This window comes from Ips typographus, unplaced genomic scaffold (assembly GCF_016097725.1).
Source record: "Ips typographus isolate SLU unplaced genomic scaffold, UJ_Ityp_2.0 IpsContig44, whole genome shotgun sequence".
Taxonomy (NCBI): domain Eukaryota; kingdom Metazoa; phylum Arthropoda; class Insecta; order Coleoptera; family Curculionidae; genus Ips; species Ips typographus.
In genome coordinates, this window is record NW_028098575.1 from 578,895 (window position 1) to 601,723 (window position 22,829).

General features: G+C 34.0%; 1 protein-coding gene across 1 annotated transcript in view; it reads right to left on the reverse strand.

Moving 5' to 3' along the window:
• Positions 1–4,554: 4,554 nt before the first annotated feature.
• Positions 4,555–22,829, reverse strand: part of LOC145739821 (uncharacterized) — a 49,157-nt gene continuing 30,882 nt past the window's right edge. The window contains 9 exon segments of the mRNA XM_081995176.1: positions 4,555–4,589; positions 4,634–5,191; positions 5,243–5,249; positions 5,316–7,297; positions 11,524–11,626; positions 13,120–13,247; positions 13,300–13,540; positions 16,004–16,177; positions 16,243–16,382. Of these exon segments, the coding sequence (XP_081851302.1) occupies positions 4,555–4,589; positions 4,634–5,191; positions 5,243–5,249; positions 5,316–7,297; positions 11,524–11,626; positions 13,120–13,247; positions 13,300–13,540; positions 16,004–16,177; positions 16,243–16,382 (3,368 nt within the window).

Genomic DNA, 22,829 nt, shown 5'->3' on the forward strand with positions numbered 1-22,829 from the left:
ATCTTCAGTTGTTTTAAAGTCTAAATTCTCTATTGGAAGATCTATGTCTTGCAGCACTACCTCCATTTTCATAGAGAAAAATGGTTCTTGTTTTAGGTGAACAACCTATTTATATAGCTGTTTTACAGATGGTAACTTCAGTAGTATGTTAATAATCCAAGAGCACACAGGTGCTGGTATTGTCAACTCCCTAATTAACAAATTACCCTTTGAACTACATCTACCTTCCTATCAGTGGTGTGGACCCGGAACTCATGTGAAAGAACGGTTAGCTAGAGGAGACACTGGAATTAATCCTTTAGATAGTGCCTGCAAAGAGCACGATCTTGCATACAGCAAAAATAAATCGTTACAAGACCGACATAAAGCTGATGCAATATTAGAAAATCAAGCTTGGGACCGTGTTAAGGCGAAAAATTCAAGTTTTGGTGAAAAAAGTGCTGCGTAAAGTAAAAGAGGTAAAAGAAAAATTCGAATTCCCCGAAGCATCCCTTTTGATGATAAAAAATTGGGGGGAATATTACCACTTTTACCAATTCTCTCGGCGTTAGGAGCGCTTGGAGCACTGGCTGGGGGTGCATCAACTGTCGCCAAGAATGTCATAGATATTACAAATGCAAAAAATAAACTAACAGGAGATAAAAAGAAAACTGAGGAAATTGGAGTGAAAGGCTCGGGACTTTATCTGAAAAAAACGCAACGGGGATTTGGGTTATATTTAAAAAAAAAACTTCCAATAGCCCTTCCCAAACATGCCTTGAGCAATTATGAAATTTTAAATTATATAAAACAATTGCAAATACCTCATTTTAGAGGGGTCTTTATGCGAGATACGCTTCCCAAAACTATTAAATACAGGGAATGTGGTATAGTCAACTTGGACTCTTCAGTCATAAAGGTACTCACTGGGTGGCATACAAAAAACATGGCAACACTGTAAATTATTTTGATAGTTTCGGCCAATTAAAACCACCACAAGAACTAGTTCGTTACTTTGGTTCTAATGTTAAAATATTATACAATAAGGATCGTTATCAGAAATTCAACACATATAATTGCGGCCTTCTTTGTATTGAATTTTTATATAATGTAATTGAATAAAATTTTATGTTTTTTTGTTTAGTAACATTTGTCTATAAAATACCCCACAATCCCACTACTGTCAGTCAGTATGTCCTTAATCTTCACTTTAAAAGGACGTCAATCAACTTTATCTATAGACCTCCCCATACCCATCAATTTGAACCCAAGTTTCCAATATAGTCTTGCTTTAATTGGATTTCATTCGTATAATACAATACCCAACATCGAAACAAGCAACAGTATATTTCATTATATAGATAACACCGAATCCGCAAAATCTATCAACATTCCTCCCGGAGCTTATGAAATAACCGATATATACAATTATTTAAAAAGCTTCTTTCAACAAGGGTCAAACAATATAGTTAAAGAAGGAGAGCCAACGTTTTTCTTGCGACCAAATAATAATACCTTAAAGTGTGAAATATTTCACCCCACTTTCGACATAGACTTTAGGCCTGAGAATTCATTAGCCGGACTTTTGGGTTTTTCACATCGGCTGTTAAAAGCTGGTGAAGTACATAAATCCGATCTACCTGTAAACATTGTAAAAGTACGAACCATTCATATTGATAGTAACATAACACAAGGAGCTTACTACAACGATCGACCTTCACACACCATCTACGAATTTCCGATAAACAGCGACCCCGGATTTCCAATTGACGAAGTGCCGCGAAATTTAATATATTTACCGATCGATCGTACTGATATCAGTAACATTACTCTACAAGTTCTTGATCAGAATTCTAATTTAGTAAATTTTCGTGGCGAAGAAATTATTATTCGATTGGAATTAAAAAAATGGTCTTAGTGATCACACCCTATAAAAATCAAGTGCATGGTACACCGTCAGCAGTTCCCTTGCGGCACAGCAGGAGTAAAAACCTAAGCGGAACGTTATCTACCGTCAACAGTTTATTCTTATCTTCAATCGGCTATGTTGTCAAGCCAAATTTTAGACCTCTACCAACTGCCTACAAGCGACAATTCCATTAATCACATCGAATTTCGAACGTATTTACCATACATAAAATCCTTTCAAAACAATGATATTATTGAGATAACTGTAAACCGCAATGATGCCTGGGTTCTATTATGCGATGCAGCTTTGTCTATTAAAGGAAAACTATCAAAAATAGCGGGAACGGGTGATGTGAAATTAGTGAATAATGCAGCAGGATTTTTCTTTGATTCCATGACCTATGAACTAAACGGTGTTGAAGTTGAACATGTTAAAAATCCCGGAATTGTCAGCCTAATTCGTGGCTATCTGTGTTACAATACAAGTGATAAAAATCATTTAAAAACAGCCAGCTGGAGTTACCCAGAGAATGTGTCAGTAAATACGGATGGTACTTTTTACATGAGGATACCCTTAAAACACTTTTTTGGCATTTTCCAAGATTATCAAGTAATTATGAGTGGAAGACACACTTTTAGATTCGTTCGTTCACGAACTGACACTAATTGTGTTCTCGTATCCAAGGATGATACAACATTCACCTTAACTATTGATAATATTGAATTAAAAGTCAAACATGTGGCACCCAATGATCAAACTAAACTTGAGCTGCTAAAATCATTACGTAACGATAAACCCATTCTAATTCCATTCCGAAAATGGGAACTACATGAATTACCTAGCCTTAATGGAGGTTCTACAAAAGAGATTTGGAGTGTGAAACCAACTACAGATGTAGATTGCCCTCTTTACATAATCGTTGGATTTTAAACAAACAGAATTAATCAAGCTATGAAGGACATAACTCAGTTTGATAATTTGAATATATCTGATATCAGACTATTTCTCAACGGTGAATATTATCCTTATGAGCGATTGAATTTAAATTTTACCAATAATGATTATGCTGACGCCCACTACAACTATGTACAATTTGCATCGAGTTTCTTTAATTCAGCGGAAAGGAGGGAAACACTTTTGGATTATGATGCTTTTAAAACCCACAGTATTTTTGTTATTGACTGTTCTCGGCGTGATGATAGCCTAAAATCATCTGCTATTGATGTTAAAATAGAAATTGAAACAAGAGTGGGTATACCCGCAGCTACTAAAGCTTATTGTGTAATAATTCAGGATTGTATTATGGAGCAATTACCACTTAGTGAAATTGTTAGCAAAGTAAATTAAATAAACAAGTTTTTTTTTGTTTTTTCAAGTGGGGGTACTAATAAAAAACAATGTTGCTGCTGCTGCTGTAAGAGAGTTTTTGTGTGGAAAAATAAAGAACCAAAAAGTATAAAAAACCACATTTATTCTTCTTCTTCTCGTGCTCCCCATAATTTTATCATTTCTAAACGTGTATGTATATTGTTGCCCCAAACACATGAAAAATTGAAATTATAGGCGTTTGTAGCTTTACAACACACATCGCAATTCATATGAAAATAGTTATGCTCATGCACTAGCAAAAAAGACACACCCTTGTAGTGATAAGCCACTTTTTTGTAAAACTCATCGCCAAAATCTTCATGACATTCGAGGCAAATATTCATAATTAAATTTATAGATCTTATCTCGAGAACATAATGGAAATTACAAAAAACTATTGATTCATGGTGTTGTACAGCACGATTCCATTACCACCAATCCTTATCGCGTTGATTAACATCTCCAGTAATGTTTTGGATGCGCTTGTCAACTGGAGCTTCATAGAAATCATTCACTTCCCTTATTCTTAATGTCACGTCAATATTTGGATTATACGTGCAACAGCTATAGGTCTCACTTACGACATCTTCGCCATCATTATTTTGGTTTTCTTCTTCTTCTTCAATCACTTCGTCTGGCCGGATTTCTGGTGGTGTAACAATGTTGCACAACTCGTTGAGGGTTTCAGCACAATCACTAATGGCAGGTGACTTAGACATTGTTCTTTGTTGTATCTTAGCTGCTGCAAACTGACTTGGAAGAAAAGCTCTGTTTATTTTTACTACCGCGTTCGCTTATGCTTTTATATGCAGTTGTGACCAAAGGAAGGGGAGATAGGACATTACCAAAAACATATATTTGTCACTTTTGAATATATTTTTGTGGTCAGATTTATGAAAAATAAGCGAAAAACAACAATTATGTATTGATAGTAGGGCTGATAGGACATTAACAAACCCCATATTTGTTGTTTTTAAATATATTTTGTGGGTAGATACATGAAAAATAAGCGTACATCAACAACAATTATGTGTCGATAGTGGGAAAAGTGCCAAATATGGACTGATAGGGCATTAACAAAAAGCATAATTTGTTGTTTTTGAATATATTTGCAGCCAAATACCTAATTACATGAAAAATAAGCGTAAAAATTACTACGTAGTGACCCTGGTCAGACCATGTATGAAATTGGAAAATCACTTTTTGATCATTTTTCAGTAGGTGTCCGACTGTTGACCTAAAAAGTTGAGCTCTCTCCGAAAAAAAAATGAAAGTGTTTGCTGTTGATATTCAAGGTTTTACCTTAAACGGGCGCAAGGTTCAGAATTTATTGCTAAAGAAGTTACCATTTCAAATGGGTCGCAAGTTAACCATTACCTGTTTGAATCGCCAATGACGTACGCATCCTTATTATTATTATTAGGGGTTGGGGTTGGGGGTTGGGGTGGGGTTGACCTTCACCATTTGAGCCTGTTTTGACAAGTGACAGGTGGGCCCCACGGGGCTCGAGGCCCCCGGCGGGGCTCCACGCTACGAACGCCTTCACCCATAAAAATGAACCGCCCCGCCACAAGTGACAAGTGACATGTGGGGTGGCCCCACGTGACGTCACCAACACGGCGGGGCCACGGTGGTCACCACCACGGCGGGGCTCGGGGCTCGGGGCTACGGGCCCCACGCTACGAGAACCTCGCGCCTTCACCATTTCATCAAAATGAGGCAGAACCGGCATTGCTATACTACTGTCGCACCATTCTCCATCAGAAAGCGAAGGTACTCTTTCAGAACCCATGGAACTTAGAGCGCTGTCACTAGATGTATCCCAGCGTTCCATGTCATGGCGGGAAATGCTGGTAGTGGTACCTACTGGTGTTGCGTTCATACTCAAGTTGCTCACAGTGTTGTTGCTTTCCAACATGCGCATTGTGTACATCCCTGAAATACATAATTCAAAACAAAAATAAATTACTGATAAGTAAAACGCACAACAATTCTTAACATAATGATAGTAATTAATAATACCCAATAAGCCTAAACAAACATTAGCAAATGCGCTTACCTGAAAAACGTGTCTGTAGAGCTGCTGGTACTTGTCTTTCATGCGTTTCAGTTCTACCATAGAGTATTTGTGTTCGTTCATGACCGACATTTTCCTGTCCCTCATTTCTTTCACTTCGTCGGCCAAACTCAAAATCTGATCAAGTTTTCGCTTTCGGCAGTTCTGTGCCGCGACCTTGTTCTTGCCCCTTCTTCTAATGTCTCTAATCAAACTGAGCTGAGCCTCGCTAAGGTCGTACTTAGACAAACGTTCATTGAACTCGTCCATGGGTAAATTAATAATGTCGTCTACGGAAATGGGAATGTTTAAGGCCCTGGCCCTCTTTTCATCTCTAGTCAAATGTTCTTCTTCGGACTTTCGCAATTTTCCCTTATCTCTAGACACCGGTCGTTGCATGGCACCCGAATTTTCAGCGGGCAAATGGTACGTGTGATTGTGTTGAATATGGTCCACTCTAGGAACATGTCCAAACTCAGAAGAACAGGAATATTTTACCTCGGGTACTTTAGCTCTCGATGTAATATTTTCCTGATGAAAATTGCTAACGGGGTCTCTGTACTCTGTAAAACCCGAAGCGTGAAATCTTTTTCCATACATCAAGTGTTTTTTCTGGGCAACAGGAGGCATACGGGATGTTTCAGATAAGTTTGAGTAACTATAATCAAACGGGCGGTATTTGTTTTGATAATCTTGGGGGTAGTGCTCCCCAGTAGTGGTGTGACCAGAATCTGAACCGGCGTCGCACCATTCTCCATCAGAAAGCGAAGGTACTCTTTCAGAACCCATGGAACTTACAGCGCTGTCACTAGATGTATCCAAGCGTTCCATGTCATGGCGGGAAATGCTGGTAGTGGTACCTACTGGTGTTGCGTTCATACTCAAGTTGCTCACAGTGTTGTTGCTTTCCAACATGCGCATTGTGTACATCCCTGAAATACATAATTCAAAACAAAAATAAATTACGGATAAGTAAAACGCACAACAATTCTTAACATAATGATAGTAATTAATAATACCCACTAAGCCTAAACAAACATTAGCAAATGCGCTTACCTGAAAAACGTGTCTGTAGAGCTGCTGGTACTTGTCTTTCATGCGTTTCAGTTCTACCATAGAGTATTTGTGTTCGTTCATGACCGACATTTTCCTGTCCCTCATTTCTTTCACTTCGTCGGCCAAACTCAAAATCTGATCAAGTTTTCGCTTTCGGCAGTTCTGTGCCGCCACCTTGTTCTTGCCCCTTCTTCTAATGTCTCTAATCAAACTGAGCTAAGCCTCGCTAAGGTCGTACTTAGACAAACGTTCATTGAACTCGTCCATGGGTAAATTAATAATGTCGTCTACGGAAATGGGAATGTTTAAGGCCCTGGCCCTCTTTTCATCTCTAGTCAAATGTTCTTCTTCGGACTTTCGCGATTTTCCCTTATCTCTAGACACCGGTCGTTGCATGGCACCCGAATTTTCAGCGGGCAAATGGTACGTGTGATTGTGTTGAATATGGTCCACTCTAGGAACATGTCCGAACTCAGAAGAACAGGAATGTTTTACCTCGGGTACTTTAGCTCTCGATGTAGTATTTTCCTGATGAAAATTGCTAACGGGGTCTCTGTACTCTGTAAAACCCGAAGCGTGAAATCTTTTTACATACATCAAGTGTTTTTTCTGGGCAACAGGAGGCATACGGGATGTTTCAGATAAGTTTGAGTAACTATAATCAAACGGGCGGTATTTGTTTTGATAATCTTGGGGGTAGTGCTCCCCAGTAGTGGTGTGACCAGAATCTGAACCGGCGTCGCACCATTCTCCATCAGAAAGCGAAGGTACTCTTTCAGAACCCATGGAACTTACAGCGCTGTCACTAGATGTATCCAAGCGTTCCATGTCATGGCGGGAAATGCTGGTAGTGGTACCTACTGGTGTTGCGTTCATACTCAAGTTGCTCACAGTGTTGTTGCTTTCCAACATGCGCATTGTGTACATCCCTGAAATACATAATTCAAAACATTAAATTTCCGTTGAATATTTCAAGAAAACGATCAATAAAGACGTACGACACAATTACACATCAGTTGTTTAATGTAGGATAAGTTATGTTGTAGAATACACAACAATATATCATAATTTTCTATATTTAAGTCCTCGTTTTGTAAAACCCTATAGTTTAATTAAAACAGGTACCGTACCATACCATGTGCTATATGTCACTGCAAAATCAGCCTGCCCCTGGTTTTTCTAAAAATTCAAATTGATTTTCATTTTACTATTATTAAAAGAATAGACATGGAGCCAACCAACTGTACTTGCTTGTACTCACTACGTTACTTTTAGAATAATTGATTATTAATACTCTGACAATATTATGAATGAAACCATTCGTCAAATAAGAGACAATACCGTTGTATTCTAAATAGGTTAGTAAAAAAATCCTTAAAAAACTATCGACCAGAATTGTAAATTTGTCCTAAAAATCGTACTATATTTAAACATTTTTTAGTCAATTACTGAAAAATGGTCTAGTAGTGTAACACAAACGAGTATCAAATTCGCCGACGTAATTTTGGTTCTTTATAGTCTTATCGCATAACTGAATACATCAATACTGGAAACTGAATAGATTATATAAGTATGTCTTTAATATTGGGACAAAAACTACAAACCTACGTGAGGATCCGTTTCCACAGAAGGTATTTCGGTATAGAAAAATTTGTTGTTTGGGAGGTCACGTACGCAAAGATTCATTGGCATTTTATGTAGTTCAAATTTTACATCCACAACAACAAATACCACAACAACAACAACGACAATAACACATGATTTTTAAGAAGTAACGGAATAAAGAACAGAGGGAGAACAATTCCAATTCGTTGCTTCTATACCCTTGTGGATGCATAACTTTCACAGAAAACCGAAGAAGTATAAGCAAATACACTATTTTCTAAAATTGACGATACAACGTTCGATTTTCTACCAGTACCAAAAATTTAACAGAAAACTTGACGTAGTAGAAACAGAGAAGTGGTCGCGACTATATGCTCGTTTAACTTATCAAAGTAGAATTTCCGTTCATTTTCAAAAGTTGCCAAGAAGATTTACGTAGATAAAAAACCGGTGCTATGATATAGTTAAATTAAAATATCTGTTATCAAAAATAAGATAAGTGTCACAAGCGAGCGTCGTTGCCGAGGTGACTTTCTGAAAACCGCAATAACTGAGAAAAAATTCGTTACTGATCGTCAGCAACACGAACTAACAACTAATTTGAATGTTAACACTTATAGGCACCAGTACTGGATAATGGTTTATCTCACACGAACATAGATATTTTTCTTAATTTCAATGACTAAGCTATTTTCAGTAGCTCAGATAAGTTTCGTGCGTTTTAGTAAACAAGACGTTTCGGAAATAAAAAATAACCGTCTGTATAAGTAGTTACAATTGATCCGAACCTTACAATTGCTTCATTTAATATAGGTACCTAATCAGACTAAATTTTCCATGTTTAAGTACTTAAGAAAACGTTGGACTTAATAACTGATAACACTCATCGTATGAGATACTATAATAATAATATTGATAAAAATGTCAGTTTTTGACTTTACATATTGATTTATGACAAAAATTGGTAACAAATTTGCAATAAAAGAAGTAATAAATTTAGTTAGAATATTTTTAAATAGTTTGAGTATAAATAGAATAAAAAAGAAAAAACATTTGGGCCTTTAGCTTGCTTATATACAGGGTGGACCATAAGTAATGGGACATAGAGCTACAGCATATTCCTGACATCAAAATAATACGATTTAGCGAAATTGTTCTATACCGAAAATTAATATTAAGAAAGATACAGGGTGTGAAAGTTGAAATTTTATTTTTGTTTTTTTATCATATCTTCACGGTCGTTTGATATAAATTACTGAAAGTTGGTATAAAGGGGTTTTGGCAGGCGTTAAATACGATGCTTTCATTTGTTTTGTAGTAGCTGATAGGGGGCGCTAGCTGCAACCATATCCGTTCCTTCAAGAGACTCTAACTTTTTTTTACGCAACTGAAACGACCATATGCTCTCAAAACATGATTCTAAGATGTTTTCTATGTAAAAAAGGTATACTTGTTGTAAGTCTTAAAAGTTGACTGTTTTCGAGTTATTTAATGTTTTATTATTGCATGCATTGTCGTATGTTAATACGATATGTGCTGTATACCCTTAAGTTACACACATAACAGTTTCTGTATGTAAATTTGACCGTTTAAAAAATGTTTGTAAACTTTAAAATAAAACTAGTTGTTATGAACGCCCTTTTTGTTTTTGTATCAAATCCTACTTAGAATTAAAAAAAAATAGTAATTAAAATCTGCTGTACATGTAAATGCATGCAATAATAAAAGATTAAATAACTCGAAAACGGTCGACTTTTAAGACTTACAACAAGTATACCTTTTTTACGTAGAAAACATCTTAGAATCATATTTTGAAGTCATATGGCCGTTTCAGTTCTGTAAAAAAAAGTTTGAACCTCTTGAAGGGACGGAGATGGTTACCGCTAGCGCCCCCTATCAGCTACTACAAAACAAATGAAAGCATCGTATTTTACGCCTGCCAAAACCCCTTTATACCAACTTTCAATAATTTATATCAAAAGACCGTGAAGATATGACAAAAAAGCTAAAATAAAATTTCAACTTTCACACCCTGTATCTTTCTTAATATTAACTTTCGGTATAGGACAATTCAGCTAAATCGTATTATTTTGATGTCAGGAATATGCTGTAGCTCTATGTCCGATTACTTATGGTCCACCCTGTATATGAAATGCGTAACGTAAATTCTACAAATTTATAAAACTTTTTTAAGCAGATATAAACTGCAGTTTATATTACTACACTGAATATTCTCATTGCATTCCTAGAACTTATAATGGGATACATCAGTGCCACAGAATATTTTGCGTTTTGATCAAAACGTATCTGACCCGTTGTCCTTATTTCTTGATACTCTCTGTTATCAATTTTCGAGAATTGATTCGTTACATTGTAACAACTCGGTTACTCTAAGTGATGTTAACTGTTTTATTGCTGTAGATAAACAGAATTATACCAAATTATATGGGAACAAGTCGTCGTTTTCAGAATAAAACTATGGCGTACTTACAGTAGTAAAACATATGGGTAAAACATATCTACAACCGAATAGACTAAACATAGAGTAACAGGAACCAGCACCAGCACTGCTCACGTAACACATTTTTTTTAAATTGCCAGACACTTTTTTAGTATCCCTCATTTTTCCCAATGCCAGCAACGCAGATAACCAGCTAGCGACGAGGTTTTCATTAACTATATGCACAGGAAGCTGTGTCCACCCTAATTATTAACTGCTATTATATTTGCAGACAAATACTAATCAATTGAGCAAACGGCGAATATGATTTAAGGACGATTCAAAATTTTCGCATATAGACACCACCTGTTAGAAAAACGAACACAATGCACTAAATTGTTTGACTGGATCAAACCAAAATAGACTCGGCCGTTTTATTTTTATCTACATTCAACAATGACTTGGCTATTTCAAGACTATTATTTAGGCTCTGCTGACAAAACATACGTTAAATAGTGACCTAATTTCGAGTTTTTACAGGATACATCGTCCTACGATCAATTCCAGTTAAGGCCGATTAAACTAGGGATAAAAGTGACCAAACTTTTTTATAAAATTTTTTCAAATTGCCGAATATTTGGCAAGCGAGCGATATTATGTGCCAGAAATTCAGGGTCATATCTGTATTCTCTGGTTTAAAAAACTTAAGTAACGCGGTTCTGAGAAGTTAACTAACTCAAAGATTTAATACAATTGAAGCACTAATTAAAATTGAAAAAAGCTAGACTAAAAATAAAAAACCGTTTACCATATTATCGGGGTTTATTTGTACTTTTCAAGCCCTTTTCACTGATACTGTTCGAAAGGAATAGACGATAATCTCAACTAAAGACGTATCGTAGATGGCAAGTGTTGTGACTCGCTAAACAACAGTTTTGACATTTGACAGATCAAATTTTGGTTTCCAGTTGTGACAGTTAAACTTCACGTCATTGTGTTTCACACTTTCTCGTCTCTCAGTTTGTCTTTGTTATAAAACTTATAAGTACATTTAAAAAAATATATATGTACCTACTATTTTAAGTATTTGGAAAAAATAGCTAGACTTACCTTCATTCATGGCCATGTCCATCAGCTGCAAATCTTCGTCATTAAGCAAATTAGATAAGAAACCATCAGTCTGGTTGTTAGCAAATTCCGATCCTGAGTTATTCTTAAACCACATTAAAATAACTTATTTACATAATTGGTAAGTGAAAGACAAATTGTAAAAGATATAATTCAGGTGTTTTTGATTACGGCAAAAAGGTCCATTTCACAAAAATACTTCTACATATTTGTTTGATAGAGTTCAGCGTGAATAATCACGAAGAAAGCTATATATTTCATCATCTTCACAAGAGGGTCTAGGGGTTTGAGTAAAATAATGGAATTAATTAAAACAAGCACTTTTGTATATTAATCCTTATCTATCAGTTTCTCAATTATACTTTATTTTGTTATTTTTTTTTATTTGCGATTTTGTGATCCAGTTATTTGTACACGTAACAAATCAGAAGTAAAGGTTAATTGGAATTTAACTAGTGCAGAGTTTTGACTTCCTTAACATATCCGATAAAATGGAAATTACAATAATATGCTGTCTGCCTTTGTGACAAATTTGTTTGACTTTAATAATTTTACTGAAATATATACAGGGTAATTCAAATTCGACCCTCACCATTGGGATTACGAGAAAGTTTAAATTGGGGCAAAGTTGCGCAATTTAAAGCCAAAATTAAACCAAATGCAGTTTTAAAAATTTCGATTATCCTAGTACTTTCGAAGATATCCGAAAAAAAACTGAAAATTTATATTTTTTGTTTTTATTTATTTCTAACCTTATTTGAAGAAATATCCCAAAACTAGAAGCATTTTTTTATTGCCACTTTTTCCCAATGATTCAAATTTGCCACACGACGTTTCGTTTGGATTTTTAGCCCAAAAAATAGTACGTTTTATTCTGATTTTAGTGATGTATAGTAAATAAGCACATATGAAGAAGTACACTTAAGTACATCTGGGTTCAGCTGTCCCCCCTTGTAGAATGACAGCCAGCAGACTAGTGATCTAGTTAAGCCTCTGAAGATGGGTGTCTGAATACACCCGAAACATGTTAGGCAGATAACAACTTAATTAATAAATATTTTATGGAGACGACGAGTTTTGTTTTTTCTCACACTCACTACTCCACTGTGGGCATATGGACTAATACTTTTCGATACATATGAAGAGTTTAGTAATATCGCTGAAATTAATAATATCGCTGACGACCTAAAATAACCACCGTGTTGGGAAAAAATGGGGAAGGTATCAGCCACATCATTAAAAAGGCTAAACTATGCTTACAATATGAAGGTGGACACTTTGAACAATTATTGTAAAAAGGTTTTTTCACAGTGTTAAATAAAATTATTATTTCGGAATTATTGTAGTTTCCGGCACAATAACACTATTAAATTTTAAAAAATCATATCTTGACAAGGAAGCATTTGGGGACCCTTTTTTATAAGACATTTTCGACTCGAATTCACCTAAAGAACATGTAGTGAAACCTTGTCCCTTACCTCGCGGGACACCCTGTATATATATATCCTAACTTTGGAGTGATAATGTCGATTTCAATTCATAAACATACAAATCTTAAATTAAAAATAAATAAATTACCTGATAATACATCATGTCATTGGAAGGTGGCTCTAATTTGTAATGCGGAGCCGTGCTTGATTCGCCCATTGGTTCACTGCTGTTCGTAAGATTCATCGATGTGGCTACGGCATTTCCAATAGTTCCACCTAAATTCAACTTCAATAAATCCTTATAAAATTAAAGTAAATAAGAACTAACCTAAATTTCCATAAGGCATCGTACTATTTAAGTCTCCCATAGGTGTAGGCAACGTAGCGTTATGCAATAGGACGCCCCTGGTATCGTAAGCAGAGGGGTGAGCATGAGGGTGGGGATAGTTGGGGAGGGCGTGGTGAGCCCCGAAGGGGTGGATCTCGCCGGGGTTGGGGAGGCTCAATAAATTTGCCAGGTCTTGCCAGCGCTGCTCCATGCTTACAGTGCGCACGAGAGGCATGCGGCTCTGAAAATAGCAATCGTTACTTTTTGCTTCGAAACTTGATCGAGGAATTAAACACAATTTTAGACTGACTTTCGATTAAGGGGATTTATAGCTAAATGGCTAAGATATAGAAAATTAGTTTTTTTAAACGTCTGAAAATGAAATTTTTTAGTATTTTGTTTCTTAGATTCTTCCATAACGATAACGGATCGCTGCAATAAAAAATGCAAAAATAAACAGAAAAAATTCTTTAAACATATTATGTCGGAGCTTTAAATTCACGAAATTCGAGATGTGTGAGAAACATTTTTATATTAATTCAACAAAATTGACGTCTAATCAAACTAAAGGTTGACAAATAAACAAAACTAGCCATAGCCAACAAATCTCTCAACTTTATTTTGAGTTGCGTTTGAGAACACTTTTTTTCTGTAATATCTACTGAAAGTGTCAGACTGGCATTATACAAAGTGGCGTAAAACTTATTTGAAAAAATTGCCATGATATACCGATAAATCCGCACACCGATCAAAAGATTTTTTAAATAGTAATTAATTTTGCTAAAATCGATTTTTTTACCTATATAAGTTATATAAAATACCGACCGGATGTCAATCATATTGATTTTTGTTCAGTAATACCCCAAACTCAAGTGCACTCTACCACTTGGACAGTTAAAAAGATAAGAGCGACTGCCAGCAGGGTTCACCCAGCTTCCCACAAAGTGCTTTGTTTCCCTTAAAATCAATATTATTGTGATATTATAGTACCAATACTACAATGTGAATCGTTAGTTAGAGGTACCCTACACGAAGCTAGTGAAGAATTATTACACTGTAGGTATTACAAACCCATTACAGTAAAGTTTATCGATAAATTTGACATTTCGTATGAGAACTATTAACACCTAATAAATTAAATGTCACGATGGTTTTGTTAAAATGCACCTCAAAACTCAACATCAAACATAGAAAAACGATTATTTTCTAATTTAATTCTTGTGACGAGGGTTCCATCTTATACGACATCCGTCTGATCTGTTTAAAGACTAAGTATGACCTCGATTATACTTTTTCATTATTCATAATATATTCTAACGATATGTACTAAAATTTAGATTTGTGAGAATGTTAACTTTCAATTAACTTGGTCAAGAAAATTAGGAAAATATTGTAAATGTAAATGTGTGGGATTCAAATTTCAAAATTTTTAAGTTTAATTTATACCCTATTATAATAGTAACAAGAAGGAAATTGTCTTCTTTCTACTTTTGAACGACGATTAACGGGATTAACATAGCATTGAATCCCTTGTTGTTTTAACAAATTAACCCTATGTGGTTAGGAGTTCTTTTGTGAACCTTTACCATTTTACACCTGCACTGACAGTTAGGACAGGTACCTAACAATGCGACTTTCATAAAAGATGAATATACTGATGATGGCGCTTTAAAACCCTCGCCGAATGATAATTTGACAAGAGGAACCCACAAGTAACAAAAGGAGACACTACCTCAGACTCCGCAGTTCATTTGTCATAATAAAAATACACTTTGAAATTTTTACTATGCGTTTCTAAAGCGCTTTGTGGTAGCGGTTATTTTCAAGATATGATTTATTAAATGAGATAGTTTCTTACAGATTTACTGGTGTAGACGAATAATTACAGCCACGTACCTATTTAAAACTTTTAAAATTATCTCTAGATACGGTGGTCTGATCGTCGAACTTACAGAAGGTTTTATCTCATGTACAAACTTAAAATAGGTTGATTTTTAACTTATAAAAATACCAAGATGTTCTTATATAGCGGTTTTATCTATTCAATAACATGACGAAGGATAAAAATAATATTTTAACTGAAAATGAATTGTATCTATAACCAGAGTAAATAAGTTTGTATAATGTTTCTTTAAAGTTTAAATAGGGCTGTTCCCCCTTCTATATTCCCCAGTTCTTTAAAAGTAAATAATTAAATATTTGCAACTAAAATTCAACAAATTAAATCAACATTTGTTTTTATCATTTGGTTGAATATGTGTTTGTTAACTACGTAGTACAAAATGGGTTTTTAAACATACTTCTTTTATCTAAACTTTCATTTACTTTCAGTCATAGAATACTTCATTAAAATGTAAATATGATATATGTGAATATGCGAATATTAACGTATTTTTCACTCTCTGTTTTCCACATAATATTACAGTTCCGAAGGCATGTCTTTAAAATAATTGAAGATTTTATAATAGAAATATCTGAGAGATACAATGAATGTTCGAATTGATCCTGAACGATTAATGAATTTATTAAGGGTTCGGTAGATTTTTTAAATTACATTCCAATTCAAAAAAACTGGAGATAATGGTAGTTTTCCTTACTTAATTTATTTGGTAAGTAGTCATGGTTGAGTGTTTATCTTATTTCATGCGTCGGTGCTTTTGACTGAGCGATGATTCAAAAAGCAGCAATTTTTTTTATTTCTTACCTGAAAAGCCCTATGATGAGGGTGGTGAAACTGGGGTGTTTGAATCATGTCTGCAAACAAATCAAACTCGTCCCCTAAATCGCTGCCAGTAGCATTTGCTTCTGAAGCTTCTCCTGGTTTCTTGTTGCTTTCTTCTAGAGCCTCAAGACTTGCTAACAGCCCAGAGGCATTTTTCTATAATCATGCAAGTATGCGTTTTTCAAACCGGCCAGTTTTAACCAGGAATGGTAAAACAATACCTGTTGCGAATTATCATCGTCAAGTTCTACTAAACTTAGAGCTTCATCTAGAAAGAATTCGGACAGGGGTAAGGCAAGGTCTCCTAAGTCGCATGAAGAATTAGCCTCGGCCCCAAGTTCTCCTTTTATCACATACTCTCCTGTAAATTGAGAAAGTAACGACAATTAGTGTTACAAATTCAGTGGCGGTAATTATATATCGATTGTAATTTATACAATACTTAAACTTTCAACATGACCGAATTAGTAGAATGGTAATGTTACCGATTTCCATTGTATATGTGGGTTTTGAATGGTTTTTACTATTTTCAGATTTATCAAAATAGATATTAAGCAAAAAATAACACAGAAAAGAAAACAATAGTCTAAACTATGCCTTTTACCGCAATATTACAATATTACAGAAAGAAAACTCCTTTTTCTTTAAAAATGTTCAGTTGCATGCTTGTTTACGAATGCCAGTGGATGTATTACTATTAATTAATCATAATTAATAACAGTCCGTATTTTTTTAATAACGAATAATTTTAAAACAAATTTGTAACTAGTAGAAAAAGTAGGAAGCCTTAACATTTCACTTTATTAAGGATGGGTGTCCCGAGGAATTGGAGCAGTCTTACTCTTTAGATGGTTAAATAAAAACAAGATCTTCGTTATTTAGTAGACTTCATCAACTTTCTATTGAACAGCCGTTTAAATTAATTTTCTAAATTTTCATTCAAAATGGCTGTTTATTAATAACAACTGCAAAAGGCGAAATGCAATTATATGTTTTTTCCGGAACGACCAGGATATACGCAGATATAAAAGCCGATAAAGTTATTGACAGCTTATAAGATCTATTAACTATTCAAATTAGTACCCGGTCTCGGTATAAAGGTAATTATTTTTACAATCAGAAACTTGATTGCGTGATTTGATACTTGATTGACTTTCTATGCATGCTCTAAGTCGGATTTGAATTTGCGAATGATTATTCTTGGATAATTACGATTTTATTTAAACAAAGATGATACTACGTTTATTGACTCTTCTTTCTTTTAAAAGAAAATAACACTCAACATTGGTTATTCCGTATCAAAACATAATTGCAACTTTACGAATATCGATATTTTCCATGAATATGGCAACAAACCGATGTTCCACCACAATCAAAACATTAGATTGGTTCTCAAATTTATTTTATAGTTTTAAATGCAGTATTTGGTGGCCCTTTCGTATTGTATCACTCAAATACCGCACAAAATCAAATATTTAAGAAAATTACCTTGATAATGTTATCCAATTTATTATTATAAACGTTTTCCCAAAATTGTCACAAAAACTAACTAAAAAACCGGCACTCACAAGCAATTTGGAACATTTTCATTGGATGGGATGACCAAACAAAGGCCAAGAAAAAACAAGTGGTCGAAAGCTTAATATAATGATCGCCCGACGGAGGAATAAGCGTGACTAAAAAGCCTACCAGCATGGTATCTTTCCCCCCTCCCCTTACGAAGGTATTAACTTTACTTCCATCTCATTGGTCCGACCCAATAAAATGTAACATATTTATGGGCCTTTAGTTCTCCACATCCCAGTTCATGGTCTAATTTTACGTAATTACAATGGCCGAGGAATATCGGATATTCCTTATTTTTTGTGAGGTTCTAATAAACTTCTAATAAAATTTACAAGAAAACCTGTTTATTTAAAATAAGTAACTAATTAAAAGAGACTAAAACGATATCTAACAGTGTTTTTTATTTATATTTGGCGGATGATAGACCGATTTTCCGTTTTGCAGCTATTTTCGAAACTACAAATTGTTTTTAAAAACACATCAGTGCTCCATAACTAGGCATTTTTTAATAAAATTAATTAAATGACATTTCTAAAGATTTTATGTGTCAAGCTTTTACTCTAATTAAGACAATCGACAGACATATTTGACACATTATCAGTATTGGCTTGAATGTCGAACGTAGCATAATTTTGTTCTTCTGAGGATTTAAAAACTTTTAATTGGCCGGTTTATAACTTTTATTGTATAATAAATTTGGTATGATGTACATGGAAACAAAAATAAAAAAAATCTAACATGGTCTTTAAAAAGTTAAACCCATTTATTTTATAAATGTATTTGCGTTAAATAAATTCAAGTCAAATATGATAATCGTTTTACACACCCCAAATTTGTATCTTAAGCTGTCGATAAAAACGATTTTACCACCCAAGTGAGTTTACTAGGTTAGAGGTAATCCTACTCCCTGTAAGAACAGTTCCTATTACTTTTTTAATTTTTGAAAATAAGCCAATTTAATGTGAATAACTAATTAAATGTAGTTAAAACTATGGTCAGTGAATCTCGCATTAACACAGTAATTAAAACCAACCCAGTGTGGTTATTTTGGTATATAGTTTAAGCAAAAATATAAGTTTAGGAGAGAGACTTTTGTATTTCTTTTATCACTCTGAAGTAGGTACTTATTTTGGCTGACTTTAGCAAAATAATCCATTAAATTGGTGAAATTAAGTCTAGGATGCATTTAAAAAGATTAACTTTGTTGTCCTGCATAGCATAGACCACCAAATGACTCCAAAGGTGACTAACTAGTGAATAACCCAAATCGCATTAATGTGATAGTCATTATTGGTAAAAACTATTTTTGTAAAAAGTTATTCGCATTAAATTGGCTATAGACTAAAATGATAAACACAAAATGTTTCGGGATTTATTTATCATCTTGTAACTAAAACAACTCAACATGGAACAAAAGTACTACAGTATACATAATTGAATTCATTATGGTTATTGCATTTTTAGAATAAAGAAAAAAAAATTAGACATATTTGATATCAGACCATATGCAATTTTGCAGTGTTTTTTGAATTACTTAAAATTTTTATCGTAGGTAAGTCAAAGATATGTCCAAATTGACAATTAATGTTAATTATTTATTATTAGTTTTTCAGATTTAATTTATTGAGTTCACACTGCGGTATAAAACCTGCTTAGTACAATTGCAGTAAACATAACCAAATAATAGAAAAACTAGAGCAATAAATGATAAACATAGATTAGTTAACAAAATAAAAAGCTATTTGAATAGCGACTGAGTATGCGACGGGTAATGTTAATACAATTACTTCTTTCAAAAATGACTAGACAATTTTTATGCTGACCAAGGATGACAAGTTAACGAAATTCCAATTTTATTTTGGCACTAGGTATGCATATAACAGTTTGGATTAACAGGTGTAATGTAAATAATCTATTATTATTGTGTTCTTCATATTATCAGTATGGAAGTCACCAAATACTGATAAACAATTAAGTTTTTATACGAAATTGACTGCCAACTGACCTACGATTGTTGGGTTAGATTATATTTCTGACGTCTTGTCTAATCGTCATTTACGATTAAAATCAATTTAAACTAGGAAATGCAAGTGAGAAATTGCGTAATGTTATCTCGATTTCACAAACAGCTTAGAAATGGCAGGTGTAATTGAAAACCAACTGTCAGACCCAGTTGTTGCGAAATAGTTTCGTGGATAAAAAACTGAGAAGGTCAAAAAGTAATTTATTGCCGAAATCGTTATAATAACCACATCTGTAACAATTTCATCTGGCGTCATCACCTAATTTTGTAAAAAAAAAAAAAAAAAACAGGTCTGAATGCAAATAACATTTTTGTTAGTACTTTTAAATATAGCTCTATGAAACAAACAAAAAAACCGGAAAGGATCTCGTTTTATATTTGAATTCATCACTCACTTTTTCAATTGCATTTAGATCGTCGTCAGGACAATAAAATACAATGTTATTATTGCTTGAGTTAATTAATGAAAGATAAAGCAAAACAATACATATAATAATTGCTAAATGTTATAAAATGTTTGTTATTTTTGTATTTTTTTTACGAAATATCGCCTATTAAATCTACTGAAAGAAGGAAAACCATGTGAAGTATTAGTATAGCATCTTATTTTGTGTAATAAATGTTCATATACTTGAATTAGACTCTTCTGAAGGTATTCCCAATGCCACGAACAATTGGAAATACCTATGTTAAAAACAATGTCGGCAAATCCAATCAATATCGATACAAAATTCTCTTTAGTTTCTACGCTATGTACGAGTGTCGATATTTTTTCCTAAACAAGGTATGACAAAACATTATAAACCATAAAAAGACAATTTACCACTGTTCTTGTTTGCCCTTGAAAAACCATTGCTAATGCGAAACGTGAGAAAGGATTTTTTCGACAAAATACGCTATGGATCCCTCAAGTTACGAAATAAAACACAGGAAATTAAGAAGGACTTTAAACGAGTAATAAACAAAATTGATTTTGAAGAGATTGCAAGATTTGTTCCTTTTCAGCCTTTTATTCTTCGCTTTAATCTATACGATCTCAAGTTAAAACGTGTAAGTAAAATCCTTTCCAGCCCATCGCTATCCCTTTAAGCCATTTAAATTTAATTTTTGCGCTACTTCTGTTATGTTTCAAAAAGATTATTATCTAAAATGTTATTAGACAGTCTCAAGTGCCTTTTGAGCTCTCTTAAATGTGGACTGCTGTCATCAACGTCATCCACTATTTATTTACCTTCTTGACCGACCATAGAAAATGTAATTTTTGACACTTTACCCACTACAATAGAGTGATGGGCCCTTTCGTATTTCGATTCACGTCGGAACAAGTGCTACTTGTCCTTTTTTTTTTTCGAGGAATTCCTATCGACTCTCCAATATAATCAAATAGTTAGGCCTTTGATTCAAATCTTTTTTTTATCAAATAGTTAAGGCAATAATAATTGTGTGAAGCCAAAACTGCTATACAGTATTGTCGGGGCACTTAATTAGGTTTGTTGAAAATGTGCAGGACTAGAATCTGACTGCTTAGAAATACTATAGTAGATTCTACCTAGATGTGGATAATAGTGAGGAATAAACCTAAGGGATCCCAAAAGGCCGAAATTATTTCATTTTTCAAGATCAAAACTAATTTGACCGAGTCATGCAGCAAGGTCTCTTGGGCATACCTTTATATCTATTATGCCTAACCCTAGATCATTAATCATAAATTTGGATACAATATGAGTTTTTTGACGTTTTGAATGTGCAGCAAACCAAAATTATTAATATATTATAGATATGGTCTACTGCCGAGGCTAATGATGCCATCGAAACAAAAAGCACGTTAAATTTTAAGGATTACCAGAAAACCTACCTTAAAATCCAAAAAAGATTGATTTCGTCTATAATTAGGTAATGTAAAAATCCAGAAACGGATCACACACAAAATGTTGTCAGGCACGTGATATATTCACTTTCAGTCATGAAAAGTAAATAAATAAATAAATAAGAGAAAAACGAAACTAACAATAAACCGGTACTTTTCAAGTATGCTGTATGTATCCTTCAGATCAAAGAACGTTCACTATACAGACTGTGCCGAGTTGAAAACTGGTAAAGCCAATCAGAACAGAGGCAACAGAGCGAACTCGAACAACTAATATGGCCGCCATTTCAGACAATGGGGGCCAGGGAAAGGGAATTGCAGAAGGGCTGACACAAGGGGGGATCGAAGCACATTTAACCCCCAACTATTATAGCGACTTTAACATTAATCTTTCGACTTGATCCAAGGAATTTGCCGCTGCTTTTTCCATTAAACGTTGTTCCTTCTTTTTTTTTATCTATATGAATTTATTATTTTTACTTTTATCGTTTATTATAAAAATATTATGTTACCCAGATACCAAGCCCCGCTGAAAATAGCTTTTATTGCCAAGAAAGTACTAATAATAAAAGCTGTTGTAAGTAATTGAATTATAAAAGGGTGCAACTTAAATTAAGTCTGTGTATATTCAACCACTCTGTACAGGGTGCTGCATTTTCGATGGTTTTACGGGGTACAGAGAAAACGGTAATAGATAGAAAAAAAGTAGCATACGTGTTCCGATCTCTTTTTCCGAGCTGAGATGACTGGCGAAGAGTGGGTTGCGCAAACTTCTTTTGTTTCAAAGATACGGGGGGCTTCTGAAAATTGGTCATTTTGAAACCTCCTCTGTATTTCATTTGCTATTAAAGTTATCAAAAAAGGAAAAACGGTTTCCGGTAGAACTTTTGACGTAGAATCCAATGCCGTAGTCAGTTTTTTTATATTACGTTTAGTTTCTGACATATGACACTAAGTTATATTTTTTTAAATGGAACACCCTATATATTTTTAGTTCATTTAATTCTGTTTATTTTTACCTTTTCAACGGTGTATTACAACATATAAGTTTGTAGAGGTTAATCCTGTTATTTAAAAAAAAGGACCTTTGCTAAGCTAAAAAAAGGCCAATATCTAAAATACCAAACAAAATCGGAAATCATATAAACTAACACATCAGAAATTTAAATATTTTTAATAAATCTTAGTAAAAATCTAAGTTACAAACAGTTCTATCGTCACTTTAATAAGAAAAGTGGCCATTTCTATTTTCTACTATTTTTAAGGTAGAAGTTGAAAAAACTGTTTATAAACGACATGTAACATGTTAATATGAACATAGCCAAATTTTGTTTCGACTGTGGGTATTTTTA